Source organism: Lithobates pipiens, unplaced genomic scaffold (assembly GCF_037356315.1).
Source record: "Lithobates pipiens isolate NorthernLeopardFrog02 unplaced genomic scaffold, aLitPip1_a1.2 Scaffold_8, whole genome shotgun sequence".
NCBI lineage: Eukaryota > Metazoa > Chordata > Amphibia > Anura > Ranidae > Lithobates > Lithobates pipiens.
Window position 1 is genome coordinate 480767366 of NW_027507903.1, and position 22330 is coordinate 480789695.

The following is a 22330-nucleotide window of genomic DNA, read 5'->3' on the forward strand; positions in this document are numbered from 1 at the left end:
CAATATTCGGATCGTGTGTGCGGGCTATTACTGCCGAAAAGGTGCGGCAGCTACTTTGGCGCGTTGGTTGAGCATAAGTTAGTCCATCCACTATGCTGTCGTGTGACAAATTCATAAAATATAGCGTGAAATAAAACGCAACGCCTTGCATAGGTTTAATTGCAGCTTAAAACCCAGGACTGTCGCTGAGAACAGCAGATTTTGACAGTCGAAAAGAATATTGTCCAAGGTGGGGGGCAAGAAGGGTTAACGGTCAAGGTAAGGGCCAACCGGGGTGCAGCCATGGGCACCGTATTGTCCTCTGAGGAAGCTGGGGGCCCCTCATCTCCTCTGCGCTGAGTTTCATTTTCCTGGAACAGAAGAGAGAAATGAAACTAAGCGAGAGAGATCAGCCAATGTGTGTGTGAGTGTGTGAGCGGGTGTGTTTGTGGAGCTGTATATAAGGAGGAATATGAACTCCACTCCAAAACCCACTCTGCAGCCTCCTGACTCCTCTGTGTGATCTGTAAGTATGGAATAATACATACATTTGCATGGAAAGATCTAGACATTGTTCATAGCAAACCATACAAGATGCAACAAGATGCTGTTCTCTGTTGTCATGCAAAATTTAGTTCATTGATACTGATACTGATTGCCTGAATATGAATGTGTGTATGTGTACATTTGGGTATACCTATATCTATATCTACAATTTGCATGTAGTGTGTGTATACATTATATATATAATTTTTTAAATAAATATATATATATATATATATATATATATATATATATATTTTTTTTTTATTGTTATTATTTATATATCTATATATGTGTATATATATATTATTACTATATACGCATTATATATTTTAGATATATTCTAACATGGGAGACGCAGCTCTTGCAATTTACATTTTTTTTTTTTTAACCATAGGCCTATTTATTCAGCAATAAATTCGTTATTTACATTATGATCCAGAAGTCAGACTGAAAATGTTTTAGAGACTGAAAGACATTTCTTTTGGCGGTATTGTTTTCAAAGATTTTTAAAACATTTTCAAAAGAAGTGTGTTTGACCAGTGAACATATGAAAGATATTTCATGTTAACACTTTACCATTTATTTTGACGCCAAAATAAAGTTCATAGATATGGAGCATGACAATATTTTCAAATGAAATGTGTATGCAAAATGCAAATTTTGTGCGTGCATCTTAATTACACTTCTCAAAAAAGAAATAGAACAAAATGAAGGAAAACATAAAAAAAAATTCAGGATGAACAATAAAAAGCAAAAACAAAATTTGCAAAAAAAAAAAAGCAAAGGAGAAGAAGGGTTAATGAGCGCAAGATCTGTTTTTTTTTCCCTACACAGGAATTGCTGAAGAAACTCTGAAACGATAACACTTTTTTTTTTTTCTTAGATTTTAAGTAAATGTATTTTCCAATGAATTCTTTTTTTAATCGCTTCAGCCACCGGACGATTTGACCCCCTTCCTGACCAGAGCACTTTTTGCGATTCGGCAGTGCGTCGCTCTAGCTGACAATTGCGTAGCCGTGCGACGTTACACCAAAACAAAATTGACGTTCCTTTTTTTCCCCACAAATAGAGCTTTCTTTTAGTGGTATTTGATCACCTCTGCGGTTTTTATTTTTTGCGCTATAAACAAAAAAAGAGCATACATTTTGAAAAAAAAGCAATATTTTTTACTTTTTGCTATAATAAATATCCCCCAAAAATATATAAAAAAAATTATTTTCCGCAGTTTAGGCCGATACATATTCTTCTACATATTTGTGGTAAAAAAGAAATAAATCGCAATTTATTGATTGGTTTGTGCAAAAGTTATAGCTTCTACAAAATAGGGGAAAGATTTATGGCATTTTTATTATTCAATTTTTTTTATTAGTAATGGCAGCAATCTGCGATTTTTATCATGACTGCAACATTATGGCGGACACATCTGACACTTTTGACACTATTTTGGGATCATTGTCATTTATACAGCGATCAGTGCTATAAAAATGCACTGATTACTGTGTAAATGACACTGGCAGGGAAGGGGTTAAACACCAGAGGGCGGTCAAGAGGTTAAGTGTGTCCTAGGGAGTGATGCTAACTGTGGGGGGGATGGGCTACCACTGACATGATACCAAAAGAATTCAGAAACATTTTGCTCAGAAATACATTTTTATATTGAAGGGGAACTCTGAGTAAGTAACGATATGTGCTTCATATATTTTCATATATTCACACAGCGATCACTGCTCTCAATGACAGGGAGCAGTACATCCTGTCATGTCACTAGGTAGAACGGGGAACGGGATTACATAGGCATCTTCCCGTTCTGTGGCTCCATGACATGATTGCGGGACCCGCAGGCACAGTCACGCTGTACGTGACGCACGCATGTCCATTAGCCCCACTAGGGGACGTACAGGTACGACTATTTGTCCGCTGCTGCCATTGTTATTCATATTCATTCTTATCAGTTTCCATAGGTGTGCGCAGCCTATTGTTTGAGAGTGTGCACCCCAAATGTATTAAAACATGGATGGAGTTAGTAGGTCAGTAGGGAAGAGGCTGGTGTCAGTAGGGCAGTGAACAGTGTCAGTACTTTATTATTATTATTTTTTTTACAATATTTTTTAGGAACCCCATTGGGAGGCTTTGATGAAATATCAGCAAGGGGAATTTGCACCGCACAGGGTGATTAGGGTGTGCCCAGGCACACCTGGCACACCCCCTGCACACGCCTATGTCGATTTCTATGACAGCTGCAAATTGCTGCAGTGAAATTGATTTACTAAAAGTGTACAGCATATTCACTTTGCAAACAGTGTGAATTTTCATGTACTGAGTGGTTGAAATAAAGATGTACTGACTTCAATCATCCAATCATGGACAAGGAAAAATCCTTTTTTTTTTACATTTTCCCTACATATTCTTTGCAAAATTTATTTTTACTTCTCATTTATTAAGCAAAGTGAAAATTGACTTTGCAAAGTGAACATTATTTACTCCTTGAGCAAATTAACCCATCTGTATAAAGCATAGTACACACTACCAGTTTATTTTTTATTTTTCGTTCAACCCAGCAAGCTGAATGAAAAAAAACCTGACAGCTCAGGTTGGAGCCACTGTACTAACTATCTGATGTTAGTACAGCGATCTCCCCTGCTGTTCTCTTGTGTTCTGACAGGGGGACGGCTGGCGCTGATTGGGAGTCGGTCAACAGACCTTTTTTATTCATGCCCCTTCCACGCGAATGGGCGGCTGTCATATCGGCTGCAGTAATCATGGGCTGAATGCCGGCGTAGTGTCAAACACTGTCCCCTGTCGGATAGTGTCCGCCCTGTACTGCGCTTACGCAGTACAGAGGACAAGAAGACGCCGAAAGTCTCTGAAGATGAACGCCGCCTGCGCACTGAGTCCAGGTTCAAGCCCCACCATCCAAGTGGACATAGAGTTAGAATAAAAAATTGCAGAGCGAAGCGAGGCCGTGCCCGAAGCGTGGTGAGCGAAGTGAGCCCGCGGGGGGCCCTCTTACTAAGTGCTACCGTATGTCCACTTGGATGGTGGGGCTTGATCCTGCGCAGGTGCTGTTCGTCTTTTGAGACTTTCGGAGTCTCCTGGTCCTCCGTACGGTCCGGACACTATCCGATGGGGGGACATTATTTGACAGAACACTGGCCGGTTTCTATTTCAATGCCACCTGACAAGCTGCTGTGCTTAAGTGTTTGTTTATTGAACAGACATTGGCAGAGAATAGCTGTTTCTGCCAATCATAGCTGAATTGGCTGCTGAGAGCAGCTATGACTACAGCAGGAGCTTACCTATCAAACTGTCTGAAGGACAGATATCGGCGGCTACACTGAGGAGGCCACAAGGTATGCCCTATGCCCCTAAAGTGATTGGAAACTATCTTCTTGTAAAACAGGGTTTCTCAATCTTTTTACAGTCAAGGCACCCTTTAAAATTCTGTACAGTCTCAAGGCAGCCCTAAAATAAAAAAAAAAACGAAAAAAAAATTATATTTTTACCTATTGCAACAGCATCCATGCACATAAGACAAAATTACAGGTGATTTATTCTTTTAAAGCAAATACACTTTTGCACACTGGTAGTAACTAGAATTCCAGCTTTTCTTTTTCCTAATTTCTCTGCCCCACACAGCTAACATGACCCCAGTGCTGACATAGAGGAGCATGGGGGGGGGGGTCAAACAAGGATGGTGTACTGGTGCTCAATGTACTCCTTTTCAACCAATGATGCCAGTAAAATGCCCAAGGCTGTAATGCTGCACAAAGAAAATCTGTGGCTTTGTGTATCAAAAAAAGGCAGGCCGCAACTTTTAGGCATTTTGCCAAGGCCCCCCCAAAGAACCCAGAAGGCACCCTGGTTGAAAAAGTCTGTATAAAAAGGCTTTGTGTATAAATGTATATATAAAAAAAAATGTTTAGACCTGGTTCACACCTACGCAGGTTTCTGTTTGCATATGCCAGGTGCAGTTTGCATTTTTCCAATACACATTTTTGATCCATTGAAGTTTATGGAACCAAAAACCAGAAAAAAGTCCCTGGCCCTTTCCATAAAATGCACAGATGTGAACATGACCCATAGGAAACCATGTTAAATGGACTGTAGTGTGTTTCTGCAAAACTGAAAAATCACTGAAAAATGCATAGGTGCAGTGGCGTCACTAGGATTGGTGTCAACCGGTGCGAAAAAAAAATGGTGTCACCCCCCTCACCAACTATAGTCCCCCCTCAGTACAGACCCCCCCTCCACTAACTACAAACCCTTCTCCTGCAGTATAGATCCCCCTCCCTCAATACAGATCCCCTCCCTCAGTATAAACCTCCCCCTCAGTACAGACACCCCTTCAGTGCAGACCCCTCTATCAGTACAGACACCCCCACCTTGGTGCAGACCCCCCCATCGGTACCGCTTAGTGCTTTTTGCATTTTGCAGATTTACACTACAGAAAATGTTCCATAGGAGACCATGTTAAATGGACTGTAGTGCAAAATGCAAAAAGCACAAAAAATGCATAGGTGTGAATCCAGCCTAAGAGCTGGGGGGAAGAGAAAAAGCAGCACACTGATCTTCCCAGTGAAAGGCTGTGTAGGTGGGGCTCAGGACAAGTCTGATCATTGGAGGAGAGCTGGCTGAATTCCCAGCATAGCTATGGAACTGACCATGCTTTGCTCTTATGCTTAGCGTGGTCAGTTTATAATAAGAAAGCAGAGGGACTGGCAGGAACACCAGGGATTTTACACAAAGGAAGCAACACAAAGAGAACAGGATACTTTTTCATACAAGTACATTGTACAGCAGGCACACATCAGGAATATAAAATGCTGGGTTTACATATTCTTTAAAGCCTACCACACAATGAGACTAACATACCACGATGAGGGTATGAAACACTTTAACTGGTTAAAGCAGAGGTCCACCCTAAAGTGGACCTCCGCTCATCGGAACCCTCCCCCCCTCCGGTGCCACAATTGGCACCTTTCGGGGGGGAGGGGGGTGCAGATACCTGTACAGTACAGGTATTCTGCACCCACTTCCGGGATAGCTCTCTGCGGAAAGGGGTGTAGATTACGCCCCTTTCCGCAAGTGCCCGCCCCTTTCCGCAAGTGCCCCGCTGCCTGCTGGGAAACACACAGATCCCAGAGGCAGCGGGGACCGTCCTTATTGCGCAGTGCGATTCGCGCATGCGCAGTAGGGAACCGGGAAATGAAGCCGAAAGGCTCCACTTCCTGATTCCCATACCCAAGATGGCGGCGGCAGCACACGACAGACGATCTAGAGATCGGCTTCGGGTGCCGACATCGCGGGCGCGCTGGACAGGTAAGTGTCACGATTTTAAAAGTCAGCAGCTGCAGTATTTGTAGCTGCTGGCTTTTAAAAAAAAAAAAAAAACGCGGACTCCCGCTTTAAAGAAGGAAAGTAACATTGTACAATATGTCTTCAATAGTGGGACACACAGAAGAGACAAATTGGTGCTGACGTTCCTATTTTAGGCAGTTTGAGCTATAGCGGAGATGGGAGCCCTCTTGGGAAGCTGGCCATACATGTTACAATCTGACTGTACGGTCTCCTTTAGATCTACCAACTACTGTATATAGAGCACGATTTCCTGATTGCATACCTGTGCCATAAGGAATAGATACAATTTTTGTTTTGAATTTTGAATGTTAGTAACAAAAACAAAAATAATTAAATGGAAAGGGTCACCCCACTGAAAACTGATATTTATGTTTGCAATCACATTGCCAGTTTTAACTGATCCCAGGCATAGTTCACCTCCTTGGTCCAGTTCATGTGTGTAGTGTGAGTGCTACAAACCGTGCCCAGGAACAGTTAAGTGTACCGTGCCACGCAGGGCCAGATTAACATAGGGACTATTGGAGCTTCAGCTCCAGGCCCCTTTCTCAAAATAGGCCCATTTGCTAAAAAAAAAAAAAAAAAAAAGATAGACTTCAAAGATTATAGCTCGGCGATCAGGAGTCAAAGAGACCCCATTTGGATGGTATGTAGCTAAAGACCCACCCCAGCACTGGTTAAAATATGGGGCTTCTATCATCTATGGTTCCGGAGATACGGGGCTCCTTGCGCAGCCTGTCAGATGCTACATACAGAGCGGCCAGTTTAAATACAAGCTGGAACACTCTTCAGCAGACCGAGAGGATGAACTCACAGTGCTTATAAGAATTATTTGTATATTACTTATGATAATTAACCCCTTGCCACCCAGGCCCATTCTGAGACTTCTCTCCTACATGTAAAAATCATCTTTTTTTTTTTATGCTAGAAAATTACTCAGAACCCCCAAGCATTATATATTGTTTTAGCAAACACCCTATGGAATAAAATGGTGGTCTTTGCAACTTTTTATGTTACACGATATTTACGCAGCAATTTTTCAAACTTTTTTTTGGAAAGAAACTGTTTCATTCATAAAAAAAAAAAAACACTAAAGTTAGCACGATTTTTTGTTGTGTACTAAGCGATGCTTTACATTTTTTTTAAAGGTTACATGTTTAGAGTTACAGAGGAGGTCTAGTGCTAGAATTATTGCTCTCGCTCTAACGATCGTGGCGTATGTAACCTGTGTGTATCTGGCTCTGATACTAACCAGTGCCTACCCAGGGACTGACTAGTATCTTACCCCAGTCTTTTCCCATGTACCCTCTCACCTGCTGCCCTGTGAATGGGGCAATCACTCCCGCAGTGTTATTGTGTTCTGCCAGTGAATACAATGATTAGTGTTGCTAACTATAGCTGGCAGCACTGATTGTTTTGGGGGAAACCTGACAGGCTGGTTGTACTCAAGTCGGTTAATAGGTTGACTTGTGTAAAACCAGCTAGCCCATACATAGATCGACTATGGCTGGTCTCTGCTTAATTGGTGTAATTTCAATCCATGTATGGCCTGCTTAACCACTACGCAGTTCCTAAACATCCTTCCACAAACCTTTAAGTTTTTCCTTCCCAGATTACTTCATCCTCCTCTCCTATACATAGTGCCCACTGTAATACTCTCCACACTTCTCTCCTATACATAGTGCCCACTGTCATACTCTCCATACTTCTCTCCTATACATACTGCTCACTGTCATACCCTCCACACTTCTCTCCTATACATAATGCCCGCTGTCATATCCTACACACTCCTTTCCTGTACATAGTGCCTGCTGTCATACACTTCTCTCCTGTACATACTGCTCACTGTCATACCCTCCACACTTCTCTCCTATACATAACACCCGCTGTTATATCCTACACACTCCTCTCCTGTACATACTACTCACTGTCATACCCTCCACACTTCTCTCCTATACATAGTGCCCACTGTCATACCCTCCACACTCCTCTCCTGTACATACTACTCACTGTCATACCCTCCATACTCTTCTCCTATATGTAGTGCCCACTGTCATACCTCCAACACTTCTCTCCTATACATAGTGCCCACTGTCATACCCTCCACACTCCTCTCCTGTACATACTACTCATTGTCATACCCTCCATACTCCTCTTCTATACATAGTGCCCACTGTCATACCATCCACACTTCTCTCCTATACATAGTGCCCACTGTCATACCCTCCACACTTCTCTCCTATACATAGTGCCCACTGTCATACCCTCCACACTCCTCTCCTGTACATACTACTCACTGTCATACCCTCCATACTCCTCTCCTATACATAGTGCCCACCGTCATACCCTCCCGCCACACTCCTCTCCTGTAATTACTGCTTACTGTCCTACTCTCCACACTTCTCTCCTGTACATAGTGCCCACTGTCATACCCTCCACACTCCTGTACATATTGCTTACTGTCATACCCTCCACACTCTTCTCTTATACATAGTGCCCAATGTCATACCCTCTACACTCCTCTGCTGTGCATACTGCCCACTGTCATACCCTCCACACTCCTCTCCTGTGCATAGTGCCTTCTGCCATACCCTCTGCACTCCTCTCATGTACATAGTGCCCACTGTTAGACCCTCCACATTCTTCTCCCTCACCTGCACATACTTCCCACTTTTATACCATCCATACTCCTCCCCTATGCCTCTTACCCACAAAAACTGTTCTTTAAAATTATACTGAATATCCTCAATGTTACCAGCTGTAGAATGGGCACACTTTTGTTAGTTCAACTAAAGGAAATCTCACAGTCCTCATATTTGTTCTGCCCCATTATTATTACTTATTTAATTTTGTAATTACTATTGTGATGTATAGAGGAACATAGGGGGATGTCAGCTACTCTAAATATAGCACTTGTAAAAAAAGCGTCCCTGAAAATATTTTTGAAATGTTGACAACTATGCAAGGGCCACAGGGTCAGTAGGGGGCCCCATGAGAGGCTCCTGTGATATTAAAGCGGTAGTAAACTTTTCTAACATTACTACTTTTTAGAGGCTCTGGGGTAGGTTATGCCATAATGTACAAGTATGCACAGCATATTAGCACATTAGGGTACATTTAGCACATTAGGGAGCCCTCCAGTGCTGTGCTGTGATCAATCCGGCAGGGCCCGGGAACTTCCATCTTCACCTGGTCTTCCTTCTGGGTTCTGTGCCTTCGGTCACTTGCCTTGGCCAGGCTGGATTGATGTCATTCCCACACATCCTCATGTGCATCCTCTCTCTCTCACCCCCCCTTTCTCTCTCATCCTCCCTCCCTTACCCATCACACCTCTTTCATCCACTTTCTCTCTCTTTCTCTCTCTCTCTCTCTCTCTCTCTCTCTCTCTCTCTCTCTCATCCTCCCTCTCTCTCTTTAATTTGTTATAACAAAAAATAGTTTGCATTTTTATTTATTTATTGTTTATAAAAGGCCCCCTCAAAATCCTCAGCACCAGGCCCATGATGTTCTTAATCTGGCCCTGGTGCCACGGATCACTTGGAAAAGGTCCCAGTTCACTTTGGAAAAGGTCCCAGTTCACTTGTGACTCGGTATGAATTGCTTCGATGTGACTGCAAAGTTTGAAACTGTGCCAGAGTTCAAAGCTCTCCATAGATGGCTGCGCACAGAAGCAAAGATCATTGTGATCGGGTTGGCAAAGGTGGTGATGTAGGTGTGTACAGGAACACATCGTGTTTCTATCTGTTATAGGTTCTGGTGAGCTGCCTCGTAGGATGCCCATTAATGGTTGTTAGGGAAGTTGGGGATGTATATTCGAATGAGCAGTTTAGAAAACCTTTACTGATCTGTATTGTTCAATTATACAGATGACCTTACCCTTAGGAGAATCCTCTCATGGAGTACAATACTGGGAGTACAGTGTTCACCAGAACAGAAGTAAATGTTTTGGGAGTGCTCATTTCAGATGCCTACAAAACCAGCAGTGTGATAGTGGGTAAGACAAATAAAGTGTGGAGGAAATCACTAGAGGGATCACCAGCAGGAGGTAGAAGGCCCTGATTTCTCTATATAGATCTTTAGTTGCCACTAGAATGATCATCAGCAGGACTCAATAGGAGGGAAGCCCGGATACCAGGGCCGTCTTTAATATTGATTGGGCCCTGGGCAAAAATTTTCTTAGGGCCCCCATTCCCCCATGCAATTTCGCTCTCCACCTTCTCTGAGACATACAATAAATAGCAGCTAGACTTAAAATCAGTTTACTGTATCAGATCAGGCAGCGATTGTGATTGGTTGCCAGAGGTTACAGCATATCATTACTGCTTACTGACTGGTTGCTAGAGGTTACAGCACTCCTTAAGGCTCACTGATTAGTTGCTAGAGGTTACAGCACATTTCTGCTTGTTGATTGGCTGCTAGAGATTGCTGTACAGTAATACTGCTCACTGGTTGCTATAGGTTACAACACATCTTCTCACTGCAGCGGGGCATGATATACCTACGAATGTTGCCTTTATTTACATATCAGTGCAGTTGGCCTCAGCTATTTACATATGCATGTCACTACTATTTACATATGAATGCCAGTATTTACATGTAAACACAGGGTCTGCAGGTGAGTCATCTGTACACAACAATAGGGCAGAGCTGGGCAGCATTAGTAGCAGCACAGGACTAAAACTTCCTTTTGCCCTGCCTTAAATACGGCCTGCCGGATACCCTTATATAAGTCTTTAGTCATCACTAGAGAGATCATTAGCAGGAGGAAGTAGGTCCAGATACCCCAATATAACTCTTTAGTCATCACTAGAGCGATCATCAGCAGGAGACAGGAGGTCTGGATACCCCAATATAAGTCTTTAGTCATCGCTAGAGTGATCATCAGCAGGAGGACGGAGGTCCTGATTTCTCTATATAGATCTTTAGACATCACTAGAGAGATCATTAGCAGCAGGAGTAAGAAGGTCTGGATACTAAGTCTTTAGTCATCACTAGAGCGATAATCATCCGGAGAAAGGAGGTCCAGATACCCCCTATATATATCTTTACTGAACACTAACTGAATCCTCATCAGGTGCAAGGAGGTTCTGATTCCCCTAAAAATATTTTTAGTTATTACCAGGGCTGGACTGGGACAGAAATTTGGCCCTGGACTTCATCCAGACCAGCCCACTTACATTTTGAGTGTCCCATGAGCACTCCCTTACATCAGAGTGTCCCATCACCAGCCCCCTTACATCAGAGTGTCCCATTACCAGCCCCCTTACATCAGAGTGTCCCATTACCAGCCCCCTTACATCAGAGTGTCCCATCAGCAGCCCCCTTACATCAGAGTGTCCCATGAGCAGCCCCCTTACATCAGAGTGTCCCATCAGCACCCCCTTACATCAGAGTGTCCCATCACCAGCCCCCTTACATCAGAGTGTCCCATGAGCAGCCCCCTTACATCAGAGTGTCCCATCAGCACCCCCTTACATCAGAGTGTCCCATCAGCAGCCCCCTTACATCAGAGTGTCCCATCAGCAGCCCCCTTACATCAGAGTGTCCCATCACCAGCCCCCTTACATCAGAGTGGCCCACTGAGCCATCGGCCCACTGGGAAACTCCCGGTAGTCCCAATGGCCAGTACATGCCTGGTTATTACTAGAGGGAACCCCAGCAGAAGGAAGGAGATCCTGATTCCCCTACTGTATATAGATCTTTAATTATCACTAGAGGGGTCACTAGCACGAGGAAGGCATTCCGGGCCATCAGAAACCCAGGCTGTGGATTAGCTATTTCATAAATACCAGATTACTATTGGATTTTTTGGAATGGAAACTGGGCAGATATGTTCCTTCAATGTATTTCCATGCTGAGTTTTAGAATTGACATGCTATCACAATGGGAATATGTCATTGCTAAGGCCGTTGTTGCCCCATCAGCTGTCTTATGTCACATTCTGTCTCCAAGCTCCTGAGTGTGTTGGGTGTGGGGTCAGGCAGTTGTGATTGATTTGCACATTTATGTTTTTGTTATGTATTGCACATTATTCACGTCTATTTTTTTTCCAAAGTTTAGTTGTGATTTTTTGTAACTGTCAGACTTCATCTGATCTCTGACCTGTTTATTTTTAGTTTAGCCCTTGTACACACGATCGGAGATTCCGACGGAATGTGTCCGATCGGAGCGTTTTGTCGGATATTCCGACTGTGTGTGGTCTGCATCAGACCAAATTTTCCAACTTGCCGGAAATATTTTCCGACAAAATGCTCCAATCGGACATACTCCGATCATGTGTAGAGAATTCCGATCGGACAAAGTGCCACACATGCTCAGATCAAATTCCTACATCAAAGCTATTGGCTACTAGCCTGAACGTAGTCCCATCGTAACGAAATTAAGTCATCATGTTCTGAAAGATCGGATTTTCCGACAACTTTGTCCGACCGTGTGTATGCAACAGTTTCGGACACAATCCGTCGGACAAAATCCGACGCACAAAATCCGACGGATTTGGTTGTCGGAATCTCCGACCGTGTGTACAAGGGCTTAGTATGAATATTCATACCAACACGTCAACAATTCTGGATAAAATGAGAATCATGATTTTTATAGTTAGAATAAAGATCACGGTTCTCGCAGCGTAACATCATCTTTCACATTATACAAAAAATCAATAAATAAATTGGCAAACATTACTGTTTTTTTTTTTTTTTTTTTTAAATTCACTGAATTGTATTTTTTCCCCAAAAATTGCTTTTTAAAGACCGCTGCACAAATACAGTGTGACATAAAATATTGCAACAACCGCCAATTTCTTCTCTAGGGTCTCTGCTAAATATATATATATATATATATATATATATATATATATATATATATATATATATATATATATATATATATATATATATATATATATATATATATATATATATATATATATATATATATAATGTTTGGAGGTTCTATGTAATTTTCTAGCAAAAATACAGATTTTAACTCGTAAACAAGTGTCAGAAATGGGCTTAGGCATTAAGGGGTTAAACTGCCCTCATTTGCAGACTAAAGTTCATCCCTTTGATCTAAAAGAACCAAATTATACAATGTTTCTTTTTTTCTCAGTGCTGTGCAATGTTGTGATGAACTTTGCCGGTGTTCTGTCAAAATAGACAACTCGTCAAAATCTCAAAAGCACGTCACTTCCGGTTACTCTCCAGCATCAGTAAATAAAGATTTTGACGACTTGGCTGTTGACACAACAAACAGCATATACACTACATGTCCAATTTGTTTTGTACGAATTTCTGAAGATTCATACATATGGAAGCATCCAAAATACGAATTGCTATGCTTCCGAATTTTATATGAAATACGAAATTTCGTTGACGAATTTCGGATCCAAATTCCGTTACAACAGAAACGTGACTGTGGTTTTGTTAACCAATCAGAGATTTTCACTCTGCCTGAGTGAAGGTTGGAAAAATTACCTTTTTTAATATGGGAGTGGGAGACTGGTACTGGTAGTCGATGGGAGATTCAGAATCAGACAAAATAAGAATGTTCATTTTATTATTGTCATAATAATTACGATTATTCGCTATGATGAAGTTAAAAACCCAGGAAGTTAGCACAGCACAGGGATGGTGGGAGCCCCTCATAATGAGCACAGCAGGGGTACAGCCCCAGGAGGAAGTTCCTCCTGGGGCTGTACCCCTGCTGTGCTCATTATGAGGGGCTCCCACTATCCCTGTGCTGACTTCTTCAGGTAAGTCAGCACAGCACAGGGATGGTGGGAGCCTCTCATAATGAGCACAGCAGGGTACGCACCCAGGAAGACAGCACAGGGATGGTGGGAGCCCCCTCATGATGATCACAGCAGAGGTGCAAACCCAGGAAGTCAGCACAGCACAGGGATGGTGGGAGCCCCCTCATAATGAGCACAGCAGGGGTGCAAACCCAGGAAGTCGGGACAGCACAGGGATGGTGGGAGCCCCCTCATAATGAGCACAGCAGGGGTGCAAACCCAGGAAGTCAGCACAGCACAGGGATGGTGGGAGCCCCCTCATAATGAGCACAGCAGGGGTGCAAACCCAGGAAGTCAACACAGCACAGGGATGGTGGGAGCCCCCTCATAATGAGCACAGCAGGCGTGCAAACCCAGGAAGTCAGCACAGCACAGGGATGGTGGGAGCCCCTCATCATGAGCACGGCAGGGGTGCAAACCCAGGAAGTCAACACATCACAGGGATGGTAGGAGCCTCCATAATGAGCATAATGAGTCCGACGACTGCCATATTGAGAAAAGTATTTTTTGCTTTTTAAATTCATCATAACGAACGTTTGAAATTCGTATTTCGTACGAATCCAAATAGAATTTCGGACGTGAATTACAAAATACGAATTAATGGCTAATAAGAAACGGAACAAAACTAATTTATTGATGGCGCACATGTCTAGTATACACTAGGGTACATGACGACGGCTGCTTACACAGAGCAGTGGCTAAGGAAGAAAAAGTTGTCGCCGCCTTGGAGGCGGCCATGTTTTTTGTTAGTAGCGGGCAGACTAACAATGTCCACTGATTATAGCATGTACTATTGTGTATATGCTGCCGATGTTATGTCAAAACAGCAAACTCGTTCAATTCTACAATTACTGATGCTGGAGAGTCACTGGAAGTGACTTCGTTGAACATTTGGACGAGTTGGCTGTTCTGACGAAACACCGGCTGTAGACATGTGCAGTTTGTTTTTTTCTGAATTGAAATTGGGACAAATTTTTAGTTTTTCGGAAATTCGGATGTATCCGAATTTCTGGATTACAATAGTACCAAATTTAAAACGGATCTGAAATAACGGAAAAAAAAAAATACAATGAAATTCATATTCAAATCGATTTGAATAGTTTTCAAATAAATTTTGAATAGTTTTTGAATTTGAATAGTTTTCCAATTTCCAAAGAGAATAAAATAGAATAGAAAATAAATGAATACAATAGAAAAAATATAATAGAATAGAAAATATAAGAATAGAATAAAAACAAATAGAATAGACTAAAAAAGAATAGAATAAAATAGAAAGAATATAACCATCTTCTGAAATTCGAATTTCAAATAGAATAAATTTGAATTCAAATACATAAGAAAATAATAGAATAGAAAAAAAAGAATAGAATAGACTATAATAGAAGAGAAAAAAATAGAATTTAAAAAACAATAGAATAAAAAGAATATAACCTTTTCCCAAATTTCAAATAGAATACATTTGAAGTTGAATAGAATATAAAAGAATAGACTAGAATAGAAAATAACAGAATAGTATAGAAAAAAAAATTGAAAAGAAAGAATATAACCATCTTCCAAAATATGAATAGAATAAATTCAAATTTGAATAGAAAAACTACAATAGAATAGAACAGAATAAACAAATAGAAAAAAATAGAAGGGGGGGTTGTTTTTGTTTTTGGGTGGGAGGGGGGCTCTTTGATGATGGAGATGATGGAATATTTCCAACAACTTGGAGTATATTATGAGATAGATCTATATTTGTGTTTTTAAATTGTTTATTATGAATGTTTTGTATATATATATATGGTTTTGAAATGATGTGGAATGTTTTTATGTGTTTAATAACGTATAAAAAAAAAAGAATGAAAAAAAAGAATAGAATTAAAAAAGAATAGAATAGAAAGAATATAACCAATAGAATCATTTTGAATTTGAATAGAAGAGAAGAGAATAGATTAGAATAGGAAGGTGGTTATATTCTATTTTATTCTATTCTATGTTTTTTGCTATACTATTCTGTTATTTTCTATTCTTTTCTGTTCTTTTGAAATTCGAATTTATTCCATTTTAATTTTGGGAAATGGTTATATTATTTCTATTTTATTCTATTGCTTTTTGAATTATATTCTTTTCTTTTCTATTTGAATTTCAGAATATGGGTATATTGTTTCTATTTTATTCTATTCATTTCTATTCCATTATATCCTATTCTTTTATTTTCTGGTATATTCTTTTCTATTATTATATTTTTTCTATTCTATTCCTTTATTTTCTATTCTATTTTATTCTCTTTGGAAAATGGAAAACTATTCGAATTCCAAAACTATTCACATTCCAAAAATTCCAATACAAATAAACAAAACAAATTCTGAAAACAAATTAAAGGGATTAAACAAATTGAACTAAACAAATTCATGTAACTAACGAAACAAAACAAATTTTTTCATTCTGCAAGTGTTTAACTGGTCTTCTTTTTTTTTTCTTTGACAATTCTGAGCAGAGAACAGCTGCTCTTTTATATTCTTTTCTATTTTATTATATTTTTTTCTATTCTATTCCTTTATTTTCTATTCTATTATTTATTCTCTTTGGAAAATGGAAAACTATTCGAATTTGAAAACTATTCTAAATTGATTTAAAAACTATTCGAATTTAGAAAATTCTAATTGATTCAAATACAAATAAACAAAATTAATTCAGAAAATGAATTAAAGGGATTAAACAAATTTACGTAAATAATGAATCAAAATGAAATGAAACAATTTTTTTTCGTTCTGCACTGGCTGTCTATTTTATTTTTTCTGTCTTTTTTTTTTTTTTCTTTGACAATTCTGAGCAGAAAAGGGCTGCTCTTTTATATTCTTTTCTATTTTATTATATTTTTTTTCTATTCTATTCCTTTATTTTCTGTTCTATTATTTATTCCCTTTGGAAAATGAAAAACTATTAAAATTTGAAAACTATTCTAAATTGATTTGAAAACTATTAGAATTTAGAAAATTCTAATCGATTTAAATACGAATAAACAAAATTAATTCAGAAAACGAATTAAATGGATTAAAAAAATTTACGTAAATAACGAATCAAAATGAAATGAAACGAAACAATTTTTTTTCGTTCTGCACCGGCTGTCTATTTTTTTTTCTTTGACAGCTCTGAGCAGAGCACTTGTTACATGAATCGTGGAAATGCCGGATTAAGATCGTGAGGGGGGCTGAATCGAGATCGCGATTTTTGTAACGAATTAATCGTGCAGCTCTATTCTACTTTAACCTGACATTCACCAAACATTCGCTGCAGGTGAATCTTCATGGTGCATGTGATTTTAAATGGCATTGATTGTTTTACCACCAGTGAATGTCTGGCCAACATCACCTTCACTGCTTTCTAAATTTGTCCTTTAGTATTCACATCCTATCTTTCCAAGTAGAAATGTTCCTTTGTTAATCTATTTGGGCTGCATGACACACAAAACAATACAATCGGCTGATTTACTTTCATACATGTGACATATTTAACATTAATCATTTCCTACATCCTGAGTCTAATCAGGAGAACGGCATTTATTGGTCTAGAGATAAGGACTGTTTGACTAGCCGGAATTAGTCAGCACACCAAGATATTCATAGAGGGACACGGGACAGAAATGACGGAAAGAGATTTTTATATTAAGAAAGCGGGGAGAGATCTCTTACAATGCATTCATTTCCCGTTATCCCACAGAAGAGAATGGCCAACCTTCACGTGTGAGCCGTCTTTAGTCTTAGGACTCGTTTACACTTTGGGGGACAGTAAAAAAAAACTTTGGGGGACAGTTAAAGAAACTTTGGGGGACAGTAAAAAAATAATGTGCACTTGAGCCGCGGTATTACCACCCCTCAACCCCTCCTCCTTACCTGCAAAGGGAACTGTACATATGCCGCGGCTGTGAGGTTCTACAAAAATGATCCTCACTGTTGCAATCAGTGGGCTGTACCACCTGATGTACATGACCAGTTCAAATGATAGGGGGTGCCCTGTAGCCTTCCCTCCACTGCGTGCAATGTACATGGTTGCAGGGTGTAAGGGGTTAAAACGGAGGGTGAGGAGGTAATAAATTGCCTCCTCACTGCCTGTCAATTGCCCTCTGAAGAGTGACCCGAACATGGATCACTCTTCAGAGAGCAATGCAATACTTAGGGCCAGGTCACACCATAGAAACGCAGTCCGGATGCGTTCCAGATGCTTTTCTGCTTGCACAATTTTGATATGTTTTTGATGCGTTCCAGTGCGTTTTTGGTATGTCCAGCGCATCCCCCCCCCCCCTTTTTTTCTTAACTTTATATGAGGACATGTGTGTTTCAGTGCGTTTTTGGTGCATTTAGGTGTGCTTTTGATGTGTCCAGTGCATGTTTTTGCCCCTCTTTTTTCTTAACCTTAAATAAGGACGTGTTCCAGTGCATTTTTGGTGTGTTTAGGTGCGTTTTTTTGATGCGTTTTACAACATTCCAGTCCAGCAAAAATCCAGCAGGTTCTACTGTTTTTTCTGGAACTAGAACGCACTGGAACTGTAAGCACTGGTGTGAACTATGCCATTGAAAACCATATAACCTACTTTCCATGCATGTTTGATGCAGAGAAACTGAAACAGAAACTTCATGTGGCGTAAACTGGCCCTTACAGACCTTGTCCCACCCCCCCCCCCCACCACCCCCACCACCTTTGTCTGGACAGTGAAAGGAGAACCAGCAGACTAATGATGGTCACTCCGCTCTCTCCTCCTATCAGTATCTCTCATATTAGCACATAAGTACTTCTCCCTCTTCCAGTCTGAGCTCTGCTGTACAGGGACTGCAAGCATCTGATCCATTTCCATTTCCATTTTTGTGGTGTGTTAGTGCATTCAGGCTGTGTTGATATGCATTATGTCGTACAATAACGTGAATTTCATTAACACAGCCTATTGAAATAATGGGCTGCCAAGGAATCCTAACATGTCATAAATCAGACATAGGCTATTTATGACAATGCAACACAAGTGTGTTGTCTAAGATCCCTTTCACACTGGGGTGCTTTGCAGGCGCTACAGCCCTAAAAATAACGCCTGCAAAGCGCCCTGAAGGAGCCGCTCCTGTGTCTCCAATGTGAAAGCCTGAGGGCTTTCACACTGGAGCGGTGCGCTAGCAGGACGCTAAAAAAAAGTCCTGCAGGCAGCATCTTTGGAGCGGTGTGTATACCGCTCCTCCACCGCTCCTGCCCATTGAAATCAATGGGCAGTGCGGGTGGTTTTAATCATTTCTCGGCTGCTAGTGGGGGGGTAAAAGCACCCCGCTAGCAGCCGAATAGCACCGCGAAATTGATGGTAGAGTGGCACTTAAAATAGCGGCGCTTTACCGCCGACGCTCCCACTGCCCCAGTGTGAAAGGGGCCTTAGTGCATTGGGGTACCATTTGAAATGCATGGCACTGCAATACAGCAACACATATACCATGCAGTATTGTATATGGGCCCTGAATGATGTACATTGTAACAGATCTGCATTAATTTCTTTAATATCTGCTTGAAGTTCAGCTTTAAATGTACCAAAATCAATGGTAAGGGCCAGCATAAAGTATATATCAAAAAATAGTCCTGAATCAGATTGAAATGTATATGGTCAGCTTTAGTTACTTTGGTAGTATAAAATGACAGCTGCTGACCCTCCGTACTCTAAAAAGCTATATTCATGGTATGCTTCATGTGATTACAATGTACAACATAGCCCTTTGTCACCTCCATAGTAATTTTTTTTTTAATGCAAATTTTGAGTGTTACTTGTTTGCTGTTCCATATTTTTACTATAGGAATCGGGTTTGCATAGTCTGCACAGAGGGATAAAAGGCAGTTTTAGTATATGTGGCATAGAATGTATTGCTTTCTTCCTGAGAAAATCCAGTGTTGCAAGCACAATGGGCGCACTGTATTATAAGATATGGCGTGTGTGTGTTATAAAATGACACTTCTTACATAGAAATATAATGACATATCTTTTGATCTAGGTGGAGCCTGCCATGACCTATGGAGCAGGATGCAGGAGGAAAGCTATGTAAACATTCTTGTAATGGAGCCCAAAGAAGCACTGCCAGATGTTAATGGGGTGCAGCCCCCCAGTAAGTGCCTGTCCTATTCCACAGGGAGGTTTAGAAATGGTGAGTGACTACTTTTGCTTGATCTAATGCTCATGCTAGGAGGAAAGATTGCAGCCTTCAGCCAATCAGCAGGGATGGACAACCTAACAGCACCTAACAGCACGGTTAATTATAATAGATAACCTAAAACTAGTTATAGGCAACTGCTGCTTTAAACCTTCACTGAAAGGCCAATCACAACACCTTTAGTCCAGATTTGACATATTTAATTACAGCCACATTTCAGCAGGCTTTTCCAAGGGCCTCTAACTGCACATGACCCTGTTCTGCCTCCCACGGTGCAATTAGGGAACACACTGGCTGCATTTTCAGTTTCAGATTTGTTTCACAAATCAGCTGAAAGTGTATCTAATGTAAAAAAAAAAGACAAATGTCCACACAATACTCTACTCTGTCCAAAGTGGAACAAAAGTTTTGGCTTTAGGTATTCAAACCTCTGAAAAGTCCTATGAGGAGGATAATTATACCTCAAAAAGAGACAATCGAGCTCATTGAAGAGAGAAAGGAGTTATGGGAGGACGATGAAAAGACTTACTAAAATCTTCTTACTCCTAGTACACATGATCAGAAAATTGGACGAAAAATAACGCTTTCTAAGCAATTGTACAATATTCTGTCAGAATATTCGTCAGTGCACAACATTTCGAGAGCCGATCACAACAGTTCATCTGAAATTATTCATAGAGGAAAACATCAAAAATTTTCCTCGTACGATACCAGATTTTCATTTAATCAGTAACAGTATTGGTCCAAACAAAATCGGAAGGACAAGACATTGTGCTGCCTGGGTTCAAGAATGAAATGCTGCCCGCCCCCCCACTCCAAAAAAAATCAGTCATTGCTTGAAGAAGGAACCAATTAGCTGTTCCAAAATGCGTTGCATGTTGATGACATCACTTCTGGTTTGCTGTGCACGCTGGTTGTTGGTCCCTTCCCGTTGACATCACTTCCTGGTTTCGGCTTCCATGCTGTCTCAGACAGCCGAGCTGTCCTCCCAGTATCCAGGAGAGTTGTGGCTTCCATCTTCCGGCCACTTCAGAATATGCTACCATAGACCATAGAATTACACCTCCGGATATCCCTGAGACTTCTTGGGACTACCACTGCCGCAACACCTGCCATATTACCAATATGATGTGCTCCTACCCATCCACCCTTTTGTAAGGGTTTTTAACCCTTTTGGGAAATATACATTTTTACTTCTGCACTTGCAAGCAATTACAAGTTAAAAAAAAAAAATAATGGTTTTTCATCATTTGCTATCATTTTTAAGTTATGCAATGTGAAAAATAATAGGGCACCTTTAAAACGCGGCTAAATGCCATTACCTCGTTTAGATGCATTTAGAGGCATTTGGCGTCTAAAACGTCGGAAGCTTCGGCATTTGAACTCATTTTTTTTGCCTTCAAAGAAAAGCCTCTAAAAGCCTCTAAAAAGCCTAAAAGCGACAATAAACAAACCTGTGTACATGTACACATAAGATAACATTGGATGGGTTCAGGGGCAGCTGAAAAAAAGCATCCAACTACCTCTGAACGTCTGTTTACCAACAGCAGCGTACACAAGGCCTTAGGAGATTTTCAGGACTGCAGTGAAGCCTGGGCATACAGCCAAGACTGCTGATTGGAGGAAAGGCACACACCCCCTCTCCTCATGGGTAGAGACTTTCAGAACTGATGGTTTAATGGTTCAGCACTCTGCTAATCTATAGCATCCTCCCCAACACAAAACTCCGACTGCTTTTATCAGGCTGATAACAGAAGAACAGAGCAGGAGAAAGCTGCAGAACATAGTGTTTTGAAGGGAGATAAGAAAACACTGCAGATATATGTGCCCCGCTCAAATTTCATGAATCAGGTTTACATTTACTTTAAGCCCTGAACTAAAGAAATCTATTCATGGCCAATTTTGGATTAGCACTTTTAGAAAAAGGTCATTGTTATACATTTCTCCATTTATACTTATAATAAAAGTTGCAGTTTAACCTGCTAATATTTAGCTTTTTCCCTGGATGGAAACATCAAACCACCCTGCCTCAGTACTCATCCCAAGAGCCATTAGCGTTGATGCAAGAAGTGGGCTGGTTCTTGAAGAATTATAAAAATAACAAAATGCTTTGATGAGTGGATGTCAGTCTGGAGGAGCAGACATTTCTAGGTAGGCTGTGTGGACCACCTTAAAAAACGCCCACTTATGATGCTGAGCCTCCATGATTGAAAGAACTGAAATCCAATTAATTAAAGGGGCAGGCCAGGGACAGTAAATCTGGAGAGGAAAGGGCTACATGACGCTAGACATCCTCCAGCCAGGAAGGAGGCACCTCAATCTGGCATTTTTTCTGGAAGGAGGTGAGGGTTAGAACCTCTGTCTGGATTTTGAAATTTCTTCCTTCTACCTGTCCTGGTGACACCACAGCAAAATGAAGGCAATCACTCCAAGGTGAGGGGGCGGGTGTCATCATTGGGAGATTTCCCCTATATTCCTAAACTGATAACAGCTATCAATTTTTGCA

The 22330-nt window shown here is 40.8% G+C and overlaps 1 protein-coding gene across 1 annotated transcript in view; it reads left to right on the plus strand.

Moving 5' to 3' along the window:
* Positions 1 to 382: 382 nt before the first annotated feature.
* Positions 383 to 22330, plus strand: part of USP18 (ubiquitin specific peptidase 18) — a 55034-nt gene continuing 33086 nt past the window's right edge. Inside the window, exons 1-2 of the mRNA XM_077468824.1 lie at positions 383 to 505; positions 19669 to 19818. Coding sequence (XP_077324950.1) covers positions 19698 to 19818 — 121 coding nt within the window. The 5' untranslated portion in view covers positions 383 to 505; positions 19669 to 19697. The remainder of the gene's footprint in view (positions 506 to 19668; positions 19819 to 22330) is intronic.